Raw genomic sequence first — 12845 nt, 5'->3', positions numbered from 1 at the left:
TCGATAGATGGTGATAAGAACCAGTGGCGTATTTAGGATTTTTTCTAGGGGGTGGATGACAAGAACTGTAGTAAACAGACCCGTGGGGGCAACGCCCCCCACACCCCCCAACAACACTACAATGACATAATTACTTTAAATTGCATATAAATATTTATTTTTATAATATATAATTTTCATATTATAATACATCTTAATATAATCAGTAACAATCTCAGTAGTCTCATTTAATACTTATAAAAGAAGGTCAATTTTTCTTGGGTTTAATGCCAGCTCATCTATGACTTCATCAACTTTTATTTCAATGTCTCGATGTATAGACATCAATGATAAACCGTTTAATCTCGTCTAAATGTACATTTATAACGTAAGTTTATTTTATTATAAAGGATCAAATAATTCAATTACCTCTTTCATAGAATTTCTCAAATACGTTTTTATACGTTTCATGCTTGAAAAACTTCTCTCTGGTTCAGCTGTTGAGACAGGACGTGTGCAAAATATTTTTATCAAAAAATGTACATTGGGGAAAACATCTTTGTCACATATTTTTATTGCTTCTAAGGCATTTTTGAACACAGCATCCTGAATTTTATTTTTCCAAATCTGTAATTCACTGATACAAATATCAAAAGTTTCAACATGGGGTGAATAAAATTCAACAAGTGTTTTGAATTCTTCCCTCTCTTCTTTATTCAAGCTTGTTTTGAAAAGACAATCAAATCCTAAAATAAAAAAAATATATTATACATGCAACATTTACTAGATTAAAAAAAATACTACTCACCATTAAATATTGATTTATGATTTAAAAATCTGGTTGACAATTGACTGATAAAATTATCTAAGTATGGCACAAACACCGTCACTCTGTAATAATCTTCAACTGAATTAGTATTGGGTGGATTTTCTCTGTTTGTTTGTTTTCCTACAACTCTTTTCTTTGTCAATTCCAAATCAAATTCACTAGCTATTTTCTGTTAACATAAATAATATATTAATTGTGTTATATTATTTTAAGAGAGTTCACCTCAGAACAATTTTTTTAATTTTTTTTATAATTAATTTTATTAAATATTTATATTTTAACAAATAAAATCCAATGCTAAATTACCTCTACATTTTCATATAAAATATGAAATTCATTTTTGGCATCTTCTCTAATTTTTTTTAGCGTTATTAATAAAACTTCAATCATATTAACAGTACATTTTAAATCGATACGTTCTTTCTGCAATAATTTACATAGTGGAAGTCCAAAAGAAAAAAGTAACTAGACAAATTAAAATATTATTAAAGATACACATAGTTTACACCACACAATAAGGATCATACTTTACTAATAAAGTGTCAAATAGCATAAACTGGTGGAGTTTAATCCATAAAATTCCACTGGTAAGCGCTAACTGACACTTTAAAGAAAATTGTAAGAACGGCCCTAAATGTATTAAAAAAATAGTAGGTACCTTTGTGACACTTAAGGCAATTAGGAACTCAGAATCAAGTATACATTTTTTAAGGATACTTGCATCTGTTGTATCACTCCATTCTGAACAAATTGTATCAAGTGCTTTAACTACAACAGGAAATAGTTCATAGAAATCATTCAGAGAATCATATTTTTGTACCCATCTGGTAACACAAAGTCTTTTAAGGGTTTTGACACGAAACTCTGTATCACTTTTCTCTATTTCACTTATCAGTACATTTTGCCTTTTAGAGGTATTGAAAAATACATAAAGTTTTTCAACTACTCCTAAGCAATTTCTTATTGATTTGATGTTGCATGAAGTAGATACAGCAAGATTCAAACTATGCGCAGCACAATGTACATATAACGCCTTTGGATATTTTTGTCTTATGACTTCACAGTGAAGTATCAGAAGAATTAGAAATACTATGTGGAAAAATAAAAAATAGAAAAACACAAAACTTTTTAACTTCCAGTGTAAATTCGATGAATTGCTCTGCAATTGCAGAATTGCCTTCTCTAGATCCGTCATGGTCATCTAATCAATTATGAATACAAAATAATAATACAGTATAAGAATAAAAAAAAAATAAGGGGCATACCATCAACAATAATTCTCCCATAGTCACTATGCCCTCTCAATGGAATTTCTTCACGTCCACACAACAAAACACATTCTATGATCGGAATCAGTCTTTTTCTATTTTCGATGATTTTAGCACGTCTGTGGAGTGTTGGTTATAAAAATATAACTAACCATATAAAGTGTTATAGTTCTACTACATAATATACTCATGCAACTCATTTTACAGTATTGCATTGAGTTTTGTTAAGCTGACCTGTTAGAATCTATTTTTTCAACTATTGTCGGCTGATTATTTTCTTTTATTCTAATAAAATGTTCAGAGTCAGTAACTGAAGCAATATGATATTCTCTAGCTTGATGAACACCTAAAGTCTGTACAGATAAGTGTAAGATAAGTTTTAAAAGATCAAAAAAACAATTATATTTTGGTACAATGTTTTTTTTTTTTTTACTCTATGTGCATTTTTAAACTGCTGGAAAGGAGATATTACAAGATTTCCCAAAGGCTGGTTTCCAACACCACCTGTATTACCAGCAAATACTACGCAGTACTTGCAAAAAGCACCATTTAAAGCTTTAGAATAAGCAAGCCAAGAATATTTATCAAGCCATGCATACTGAAATTTTAAGCTCCTGCCTTTATTAAGTTCCAATAACGGAAAGTCATAATTTTTTTGGGGCTTCCATACATTTTTTAAAACCTTGAACAGTCAAAATACCATTTTAATTACCTATAGTCTTATAATCTATATAATAATTAACTCTTACCAATAGTTTTTCTTCGTCAGATAGACGTCGATTGACAAACAAACTTATATCGGTTGAAATTACATCGTTACAAATAGGTACCTGTGGCTGATTATTTTTTGAGTTTTCTGAATCAGAATCTTCATCTTCACACGGCCTTTTAACTCCAAGGTTACCCTTACTTGTAAAAAAGGAAGTTATTTTTGGATTAACTGCCTTCATGATGATATTATTATTGAAAAAAAATAATAGTCACAAACATAAAGTAAGAATGTATGAAATGAACATTAACTATAAACAGTATAAACTAAATAAAAATCGTATTGTGTATTTGTGTAACGGTAAACAGACCGTATGACCGACGGACGAACGACCGACCGGATGAACATATGAACGGAGCCAACGAACAATACGTTTTAGGTTTTATATTGTAGAACCATACCTAGTTGCTAATTGCAAATTGCTATTGACTTGCGTTCTCGACTAGCCGAGAGATTAACCATTTAACTATAACCGTAGCCGCGACTTTCAACTTCATGAAATAACTCGTGAAATTAGTAATTAGTAATTACTAATAATTAGTAGTAATTATTACTAATTAGTAATGACTAATGAACTATGAACATAAGTACATAACATAATATTGTGCGATAAATGATAATGTGAATATGTGATATATGGCAATGCGCCCACCCTGCGGTCTGCAGCGCGCCGCCTAGACTACTACTAGCGATCACAACGTTATCCGATCCAACTAGCCAAGCGTCCGCAGCGCCTTATAGCGGCACCCGATTATTACCTCGCCGCCGAAAATACGGCCAGTGAGCAATCTATAGTATTTATAATCAATGGTAATAATAATAATAATAATGGTTAAATACGTAATGTAGTAATAAATAATAATGTAATGATAGTTTGATGATAAGATATATGTGATAATATGATACTATGTAATTATTATATTGTTTGTGTTAGTAGACAGTAGTTAGTTCTAGAGGTGGGATGTTCGGATCACTCTCAAGATTCGGTTCTTACGGATCGGTTCATTAAATTGAACCGGTTAAAAGACCCGTTCGTCTAAATCGGATCACATATTAGATCCAAACACCCGATTACACAGATAGTGTATAAAATATATTAAAAACTCATAGAAAACCTTGCACAAAATTTTCAAACCTTAAGTATAAATAGTTAAAGCTTTATGAATTTTCAACTAGAAAAAATTTCAAATTTTTGCGATTTTATCATATTTTGTAAAAGTTTGAATTTCCTCCGCTTATAAAAAAATATTGTGACCTACGATTTTTGATTTTTTTAATGGCGATATGAGAACACTTAAACGTATTAAATTTTCAAAACTTTTTGACCAATAAATTTTTTTTTAAATAGACATTTCAAAATATAATATTGAATTTATAGGTAATTGAAACATATATGTTTTTTTTAATTAAGGTTAATTAAGTGGTATCGTTGAGGATGCATGTAAAAAATTTGGAAAATAAAATCTGAATGCATACCTCTACCTACGGAAGAAAAATGGAGAGAAATTCCTTTGGATTTTGAAAACAATACTAATTTCCCTAACTGCATCAGACATCAGAGTATTAGACGAGAAACATATTCGCGTTATTAAGCCTATCAAAAGCGGTTCACTTTTTTATAACTAAAGCATTATTATTCTATAGTGTTGATGGAAATTTGTGATGCAAATTATTGTTTTACATTTGTTGATGTTGGAGCATAGGAAAATTTAGTGATTTGGCTGTCTTCAAAAATGGAAAATTTTTTGAACAACTTGAACATGAAACATTATCTATAACTCAACCAAGAGATAACGAGAATGATCATTTACCTTACGTAATATTAGCCGACGAAACTTTTTGAGTTTCTAAAACCATTTTAAGACCATAAATCCTGGCCTGAAGATACATTCACAAATCCTAAAAATCTTTCATACGCTTGTAATTTCACAGTGTATCTAACACAAATTGAAAGTTGTTCTTCTCCTCTTTATAACACCTGTAAAAATTATTACTATTACTTCCTTTACTATTACTATTACTTCCTTTAAAATGAATAGTCAATATATACCTATTAATTATTATATAATGTATAATTTAAACATACCGGGATTCGTCACACATCAAAACAAAAAATCCTATGTTATCTATCTCTTTGATAATATGGTTTTTTACTTGTTCAGCACATATTGATATAATTTCTTCTTGAATTTTCCAACTTGTAAGATTAATATTTTGATTATATATTTCAGAAAATTCTTGTGAGTGTTTTGAAAATAAAACACATAATTCTTTAAAATTACCTGAAAAAAGTTAATAAGTAAATTGTACTTTAACTTTAAATAAATTAGCCATTTTATAAATTATATTTTTCTATTAACTTTTAATTACCTTGATTTTGAGATTCAATAGTTTCAGAGTGACCTCGAAAAGCCAGCCCTTGTTTTGCTAAATACAGTAGAATATCAATTAAATATGATAAGTTTAAGATAAGACAATTTTTATCAACTTGTTATTGATGAACTGAAGACATTTTACTCATTATAGAACCTTCTTTTATAGTTGACTCATAGGACGTCATTTATGTTAGGCAATTCAAATGTATTTTGCTTGATGCATGCATTTTTAATTTTATAGATAACTAAACATAATTAAATAATAAACCTTTATGTGACTGAGACAAAAAACACCTTTTAATGACGGTCTAGGTACCCGGGTACTTATAATATTATTATCTGTGTTTTTACGATAAATTATTTCGTTGTTGTGAGCTTATCGATATTATATTATTGTACAATATATTGTTTGAATTTAATTGTTTTATGATATACCATTTTTATCAAACACTTTATAATAATGGTTTTTATAAGATCGTCATTTTAGTATATCGATGTATATTGACGTGCACACATCACAACTTTTAATTTAATTTTTACTCAAACTCGTGTCTACAACACAAGTATTTGTGTTTTTTTATAATTTATTAGTGAATTTTACGAAATAATATGACTGATTGTCAGGATAATAACCAACGTCGTTCAGCAAGACTACGGAGATCTAGGTAAGTCATAACAATATTTAGAAACATTCTCAAACATGTAATGTACAAATATACATTTTAGAAACTTTAAAATATTATATGATATAATTATTTTATATTATTTTATACCTAATTCTGTTTTATTGTTTTGTTTGAAATGTAAATAAATTCCTATAATTAGTTTGACAGAAATACATTGGGTAATATAAAATAAATACATAATATATTATATTGATATGAATAATTATAATTCTAAAATATCATAATATACACAGTATAACAATGCTATATAATGTAATATTATGCACAATATACGTTTTATATTATTTTAAGATTACCATCTGATGAAATAAGAGAAGTATTGTCGGAATCTGATTCTGAAGCTGAAATTTATCACGCATCTGATGAAGACGAATATTGTCCCGAACCAGCAGCTATTGAAAATGAAGAATCAGATGCAGATATAGAGCATGTTATCAATCACGATGAAGAATTTGATTCAGATGAAAGCAACGAAGATGAATTTTTAGATATTATGTCCACATTTGGTAAATATGGTACTCAATGGTATTATACACCATTTCCTCAATCTCAAACAAGTTCTCGTAATATTTTGCGCCAAAAACCTGGACCATCAAGTTCCACTGCATTATATAAAGCAAAAGAGATATTCAAATCTATCATGACAAAAGAAATGTGTGACATAATCTTGAGAGAAACCAAAAGAAAAGGACAACAAGTTACAGAAGATTACAACAAAAAACTAACGGACGAATTTCCAGGAACTAATCGACCACCAACAAAAACATTCAAACCATTTACTGAAGAAGAATTTGATGCATTCTTAGGAATCCTTCTTGTATCTGGTGTACATCGATCTAATAAAGAACACTTATCAGAAATGTGGAAATTCGATTCGTTACCTCTTATTCGTGCTGCTATGCCTCGAGATCGATTTAAAATGTTGCTAAGGTTTATTCGTTTTGATAATGTAAACACACGTAATATACGTATAACTACAGATAAAGCTGCGCCAATTCGTGATATTTGGACAATGCTCATTTACAACTTACAAAAAAACTATAAACCTACAGAAAATATAACAGTAGATGAACAACTATTTCCTTATAGAGGACATACAAAATTTACACAGTACATTCCATCGAAACCTGCAAAATATGGAATAAAAATATTCTGGGCTTGCGATGCAGCAAACGCATATCCTCTGCAAGGTAAAATATACACTGGTAAACCGCAAGATGGTGAACGTCAAGTAAATGTAGGTGAAAGAACAGTTCTAGATTTAGTTGCTACGTATAATGGTTCTGGACGAAATGTGACAACAGACAATTTTTTTACAAGTATGCATCTGGCTACCACATTAAATTCTTGGAATATGACTTTAGTAGGTACTGTCAGAAAAAATAAAAGATTTTTGCCTCCCAACATGCAACCGTTGAAAGAGAGAGCCATAAATTCTACAAACTTTGCATTTAGAAAAGATGCAACTCTTTGTTCATATGTTCCAAAAAAAAACAAATCGGTTATCCTTTTATCTACAATGCATATGACAGATGACGTAGAGCAAACTGCTACCTCCAAGCCAGAAATTATAAAATATTATAATCAAACAAAAGGAGGTGTAGATACAATGGATAAAATGTTATCAGAGTATACAGTGAAGCGTAGAACTAATCGATGGCCACTAGCTTTTTTTTATAACATGATTGATATTGCTGCTTTATCTGCATATATTATATACACAGAACACAATCAAAGATTTAACTCAACTGACCGACGCCGAAGATTTTTGAAAGAGCTTGCAAATCAGTTATGTATGCCTGCAATAGAAATCCGTACTTCCATACCAAAAGTAGTAGGAAATCATTTTACCCGTAGTGCAATGGAAATGGTTCTTGGGCGGCCAATACATCAAGTTATTTCTATTCCTAATGATTTGCCAACTCGTGATGCTTCTGGACGTATTCAAATAGTTGGAAGCTGCCAGGTATGCCGAGAATTGAATCATAAACAACGGAAAACTCGAAAAGCTTGTTCTACTTGCTCAAAGCCAGTCTGCAATGAACACTCAATAAACAAAGTAATTTGCGAAAAATGTAATAAATAGGCAAAATTAATGTAATAATATCTAATAGTTATGTAAATATTTTTATTCTGTTTGTTAGTAAAGCAAAAAGTAAAAGTTAAATAAAATAAAAAATTATAATCAAACAAGATGAAACTTTTTATTTCTGTAAATTAAATCTTAATTTGTATAAAATATATAGAGGTACCCGGGTACCTACTACGTCCTTAAAACGTATGAAAAGTAAGAATTTTTTTTAAATTAAATAATTAAACATTTTTCAGTTAAAAAATATAATTTCGTTAACTGTATATACTATTGAAAAATGTCACGGAATTACAAAACATGCATACTAAAAATTTAAGAGAAAAATAAATTTAAAAACTAAAAAGTTACGCGGATACCTTTCCAGTCACATAAAGGTAAATGTTAAAATTGTACATAATAAATAATAATGTTGCATTGTAATTTGTAGCATTAAATGGTAAAAATAAATGCTCTCGATTAATAATTTATTTTTTGTTTCTAGTTCTAAAAGCATCGAATTTACACTGGAAGTTAAAAAGTTTTGTGTTTTTCTATTTTTTATTTTTCCACATAGTATTTCTAATTCTTCTGATACTTCACTGTGAAGTCATAAGACAAAAATATCCAAAGGCGTTATATGTACATTGTGCTGCGCATAGTTTGAATCTTGCTGTATCTACTTCATGCAACATCAAATCAATAAGAAATTGCTTAGGAGTAGTTGAAAAACTTTATGTATTTTTCAATACCCCTAAAAGGCAAAATGTACTGATAAGTGAAATAGAGAAAAGTGATACAGAGTTTCGTGTCAAAACCCTTAAAAGACTTTGTGTTACCAGATGGGTACAAAAATATGATTCTCTGAATGATTTCTATGAACTATTTCCTGTTGTAGTTAAAGCACTTGATACAATTTGTTCAGAATGGAGTGATACAACAGATGCAAGTATCCTTAAAAAATGTATACTTGATTCTGAGTTCCTAATTGCCTTAAGTGTCACAAAGGTACCTACTATTTTTTTAATACATTTAGGGCCGTTCTTACAATTTTCTTTAAAGTGTCAGTTAGCGCTTACCAGTGGAATTTTATGGATTAAACTCCACCAGTTTATGCTATTTGACACTTTATTAGTAAAGTATGATCCTTATTGTGTGGTGTAAACTATGTGTATCTTTAATAATATTTTAATTTGTCTAGTTACTTTTTTCTTTTGGACTTCCACTATGTAAATTATTGCAGAAAGAACGTATCGATTTAAAATGTACTGTTAATATGATTGAAGTTTTATTAATAACGCTAAAAAAAATTAGAGAAGATGCCAAAAATGAATTTCATATTTTATATGAAAATGTAGAGGTAATTTAGCATTGGATTTTATTTGTTAAAATATAAATATTTAATAAAATTAATTATAAAAAAAATTAAAAAAATTGTTCTGAGGTGAACTCTCTTAAAATAATATAACACAATTAATATATTATTTATGTTAACAGAAAATAGCTAGTGAATTTGATTTGGAATTGACAAAGAAAAGAGTTGTAGGAAAACAAACAAACAGAGAAAATCCACCCAATACTAATTCAGTTGAAGATTATTACAGAGTGACGGTGTTTGTGCCATACTTAGATAATTTTATCAGTCAATTGTCAACCAGATTTTTAAATCATAAATCAATATTTAATGGTGAGTAGTATTTTTTTTAATCTAGTAAATGTTGCATGTATAATATATTTTTTTTATTTTAGGATTTGATTGTCTTTTCAAAACAAGCTTGAATAAAGAAGAGAGGGAAGAATTCAAAACACTTGTTGAATTTTATTCACCCCATGTTGAAACTTTTGATATTTGTATCAGTGAATTACAGATTTGGAAAAATAAAATTCAGGATGCTGTGTTCAAAAATGCCTTAGAAGCAATAAAAATATGTGACAAAGATGTTTTCCCCAATGTACATTTTTTGATAAAAATATTTTGCACACGTCCTGTCTCAACAGCTGAACCAGAGAGAAGTTTTTCAAGCATGAAACGTATAAAAACGTATTTGAGAAATTCTATGAAAGAGGTAATTGAATTATTTGATCCTTTATAATAAAATAAACTTACGTTATAAATGTACATTTAGACGAGATTAAACGGTTTATCATTGATGTCTATACATCGAGACATTGAAATAAAAGTTGATGAAGTCATAGATGAGCTGGCATTAAACCCAAGAAAAATTGACCTTCTTTTATAAGTATTAAATGAGACTACTGAGATTGTTACTGATTATATTAAGATGTATTATAATATGAAAATTATATATTATAAAAATAAATATTTATATGCAATTTAAAGTAATTATGTCATTGTAGTGTTGTTGGGGGGTGTGGGGGGCGTTGCCCCCACGGGTCTGTTTACTACAGTTCTTGTCATCCACCCCCTAGAAAAAATCCTAAATACGCCACTGTCGGTTAATGGAAGCCGAGCGAAAATAACTTTAATATAGTATTATTTAATAACGAAACATGGAATAATATTGTACATAATATTATTACATGATTATATCGTATTATGTTATTTAAATTTCATCGACACAGTTCCAGGTTTATTTGTCAATCTATTTCTTTACGATTGACCATTAGGTAAATCGTCTATATAATATAATTTTATAAATACAATTATTATCAGTGTATTGACTTGATGGATGAATAAAATATTGTAAGAGGTCTAATGGTATGTAAAATGAATTTTGGTCTAACTTGTAATCAATTCTTATGAAAAAATAAAGAATAATAAAGCTGTATTGAAAAAATCCATTCAACAGAAAAATCTCAAAATTAACTTATAACTAATAAATGTAAATGAAATAAATGTAGTTTAAGTAAAAAAAATCGTATTGGTTTATTATTTTTAAATAAAATAACAGATATTTATTATTTTATAATATGATGTTCTGGTTTGATGATTTTAAAATCTGGCAACCCTAACTTTATATAGTACCTAAACGTACGCGTATGACGCATGCAAAGTCATCTCAATCTCAATATCAATCTGAAAATAATTTTGTATTTACTACGACTTATAAACACGATTAAAGATATTGTAATGGTTGTCCAACGGGTGCGCGCCATGTCAATGTCATACAAGTTAAGTTCAATTTGTATACAAGTCCCAAAGATAATTTAATTTAATTTAATTATTATTATTTATTATGTATTATTAATTTAATTTAATTACATACAAATAATATTGTAGTTTTGACAACGAAAACGATCTTAAAAAATATTAGTTTATTGGACATGAAAAATCCAATCGCTTTGAGCTGTCTGGACATCAATTCGTATATTATACAATAAGGGTACACAATACACATATTAAAGGCTGGGCATTAACGAGTTACTTTATTAATTTGTCCTAATATAAATTTCATATATTTAAAATTATATTTTGATTTTTATAACTTATTGATATTAGATATATATATATATATATTTATATATATGTGTGTGTGTGTGTATATTATATATATAAAAATAATAATTGTGGGAATAACCAAATACTTAACGATATGAATGTGAGTGTTTTGCATTATTTCTTTATTTCTAATGAATAACGTGTAAAGTACAACTATCTACCTATATAAAATTTGGGAAACGATTTACGAGTAATAATAATAGTATTAGATAATAATATTTTATTTTAATCTGCTTTGGAATATAAAATTAAAACTCAATGTTGTTATTCAAAAAAGTAAAAAACTTAAAAAATATAATTTTTTAATAAAAACTTTGTTTGATTATGACATTTCTATGTTGTCCTGAACAATTATAGTAGTTCAATACAATTATTTTGATAAAACTAAATGTTATAATGATAATAATAGATATTTAATTTTTTTAGTGAGCCCATTACAGATAAGATAGGTAATTGTAACCTTTTACCTTATAATATATATTATCAAAAGGTAACCGGTAGGTACAAACTATACTGCACACAACAATCATATTAAATAACATTTAAAAATCTTATATAGTATAAATTATCGTCAAAATGTTACAAAAAATTTAATATTTTATTTCGGGGATTTAATTTTTACAGACTTATACAAACATAAAATTAGTTTATAAAATATTCTGCTTTGGAATATAAAATTAAAACTCAATGTTGTTATTCAAAAAAGTAAAAAACTTAAAAAATATAATTTTTTAATAAAAACTTTGTTTTTCTAACAACTATATTAATTTATTGAATGATATAATATAAAATACGTATTTATAATTCAATATTAATAATGTGGTAATTATAGATATAATATATTAATGTTTAATAAATATCTGTGAATGAGGTTATGAGTAATATTGTAGTCTGGTGATTTTTTTTCCGATTACCTCGTGTACTTAGTACTAACCATAAGTCCATATTAGTCATATTTATCGCCATAACTACATAAGACGTTGAAAACTTAGAATCTTGGATTAGTATTTGCCATTTGGTATTATAGTTGGATCTACCATCCACATGACCTCACCTGGTTGAATGAATCTAAGTTTATAATAAATATGGCGTTTGTATACTTTATTAATTATTATTGTTTATAGAAAAATGTATTTTATTCGTATTTAATAGAACTATTTGTACCTAAAATCTATATACCTTGTTATATCTAATATACATATTGCATACTAACATACTCATTATTATATACCTACCTAGTTTTTATACAATAATCCTGCAGATTATATGATTTTTTTTTTAATCTATTTTATTCTAGAACGTGTACCTATACATTGTAAATAATTTATTATGTTTAGTTAATATTTTGAATCTGTTTTTGTAACAAATTTTGCAATCTACAAATATATTTATTATTTTTTTTTTTTTTGGT

At 27.9% G+C, this 12845-nt stretch overlaps 2 protein-coding genes across 2 annotated transcripts; both read right to left on the bottom strand.

Annotated features, from left to right (window-relative positions):
- Positions 1-210: 210 nt before the first annotated feature.
- On the bottom strand, positions 211-2200 carry LOC149060264 (52 kDa repressor of the inhibitor of the protein kinase-like). The gene is made up of 6 exons (XM_089220283.1): positions 2074-2200; positions 1467-2009; positions 1115-1273; positions 788-977; positions 409-725; positions 211-348 (listed from the first exon to the last, which is right to left on the bottom strand). The coding sequence occupies exons 1-6, from the start codon at positions 2092-2094 to the stop codon at positions 235-237; spliced, it is 1344 nt and encodes a 447-aa protein (XP_089076409.1). The 5' UTR covers positions 2095-2200; the 3' UTR covers positions 211-234.
- A 61-nt stretch (positions 2201-2261) lies between these two features.
- On the bottom strand, positions 2262-3336 carry LOC149060263 (uncharacterized). Its single transcript, XM_089220403.1, has 3 exons — positions 2826-3336; positions 2510-2758; positions 2262-2429 (listed from the first exon to the last, which is right to left on the bottom strand). Exons 1-3 carry the CDS (start codon positions 3024-3026, stop codon positions 2301-2303), a joined length of 579 nt encoding a protein of 192 aa, XP_089076529.1. The 5' UTR covers positions 3027-3336; the 3' UTR covers positions 2262-2300.
- Positions 3337-12845: the final 9509 nt, after the last annotated feature.

The sequence above is a fragment of the Diuraphis noxia genome, unplaced genomic scaffold (genome assembly GCF_037042655.1).
Source record: "Diuraphis noxia isolate RWA-SAM2 unplaced genomic scaffold, SU_Dnox_SAM2 contig0001, whole genome shotgun sequence".
Lineage (NCBI taxonomy): Eukaryota > Metazoa > Arthropoda > Insecta > Hemiptera > Aphididae > Diuraphis > Diuraphis noxia.
The sequence above is the reverse complement of the archived record's forward strand: the minus strand, read 5'-3'. Positions and strand labels throughout refer to the sequence as shown.

Bases quoted from the DNA above. Each gene is read 5' to 3' on its own strand.
- LOC149060264 (XM_089220283.1), bottom strand. From the start codon at position 2,094: ATGGGAGAATTATTGTTGATG. The intron at 726-787 runs GTGAGTAGTATT...TTTTTATTTTAG, and splicing joins TCATAAATCAATATTTAATG to GATTTGATTGTCTTTTCAAA. The intron at 349-408 runs GTAATTGAATTA...ATGTACATTTAG, and splicing joins TGAGAAATTCTATGAAAGAG to ACGAGATTAAACGGTTTATC.
- LOC149060263 (XM_089220403.1), bottom strand. From the start codon at position 3,026: ATGAAGGCAGTTAATCCAAAAATAACTTCCTTTTTTACAAGTAAGGGT. The intron at 2,759-2,825 runs GTAAGAGTTAAT...TGACTGTTCAAG, and splicing joins CTGACGAAGAAAAACTATTG to GTTTTAAAAAATGTATGGAA. The intron at 2,430-2,509 runs GTAAAAAAAAAA...TTATCTGTACAG, and splicing joins AGTTTAAAAATGCACATAGA to ACTTTAGGTGTTCATCAAGC.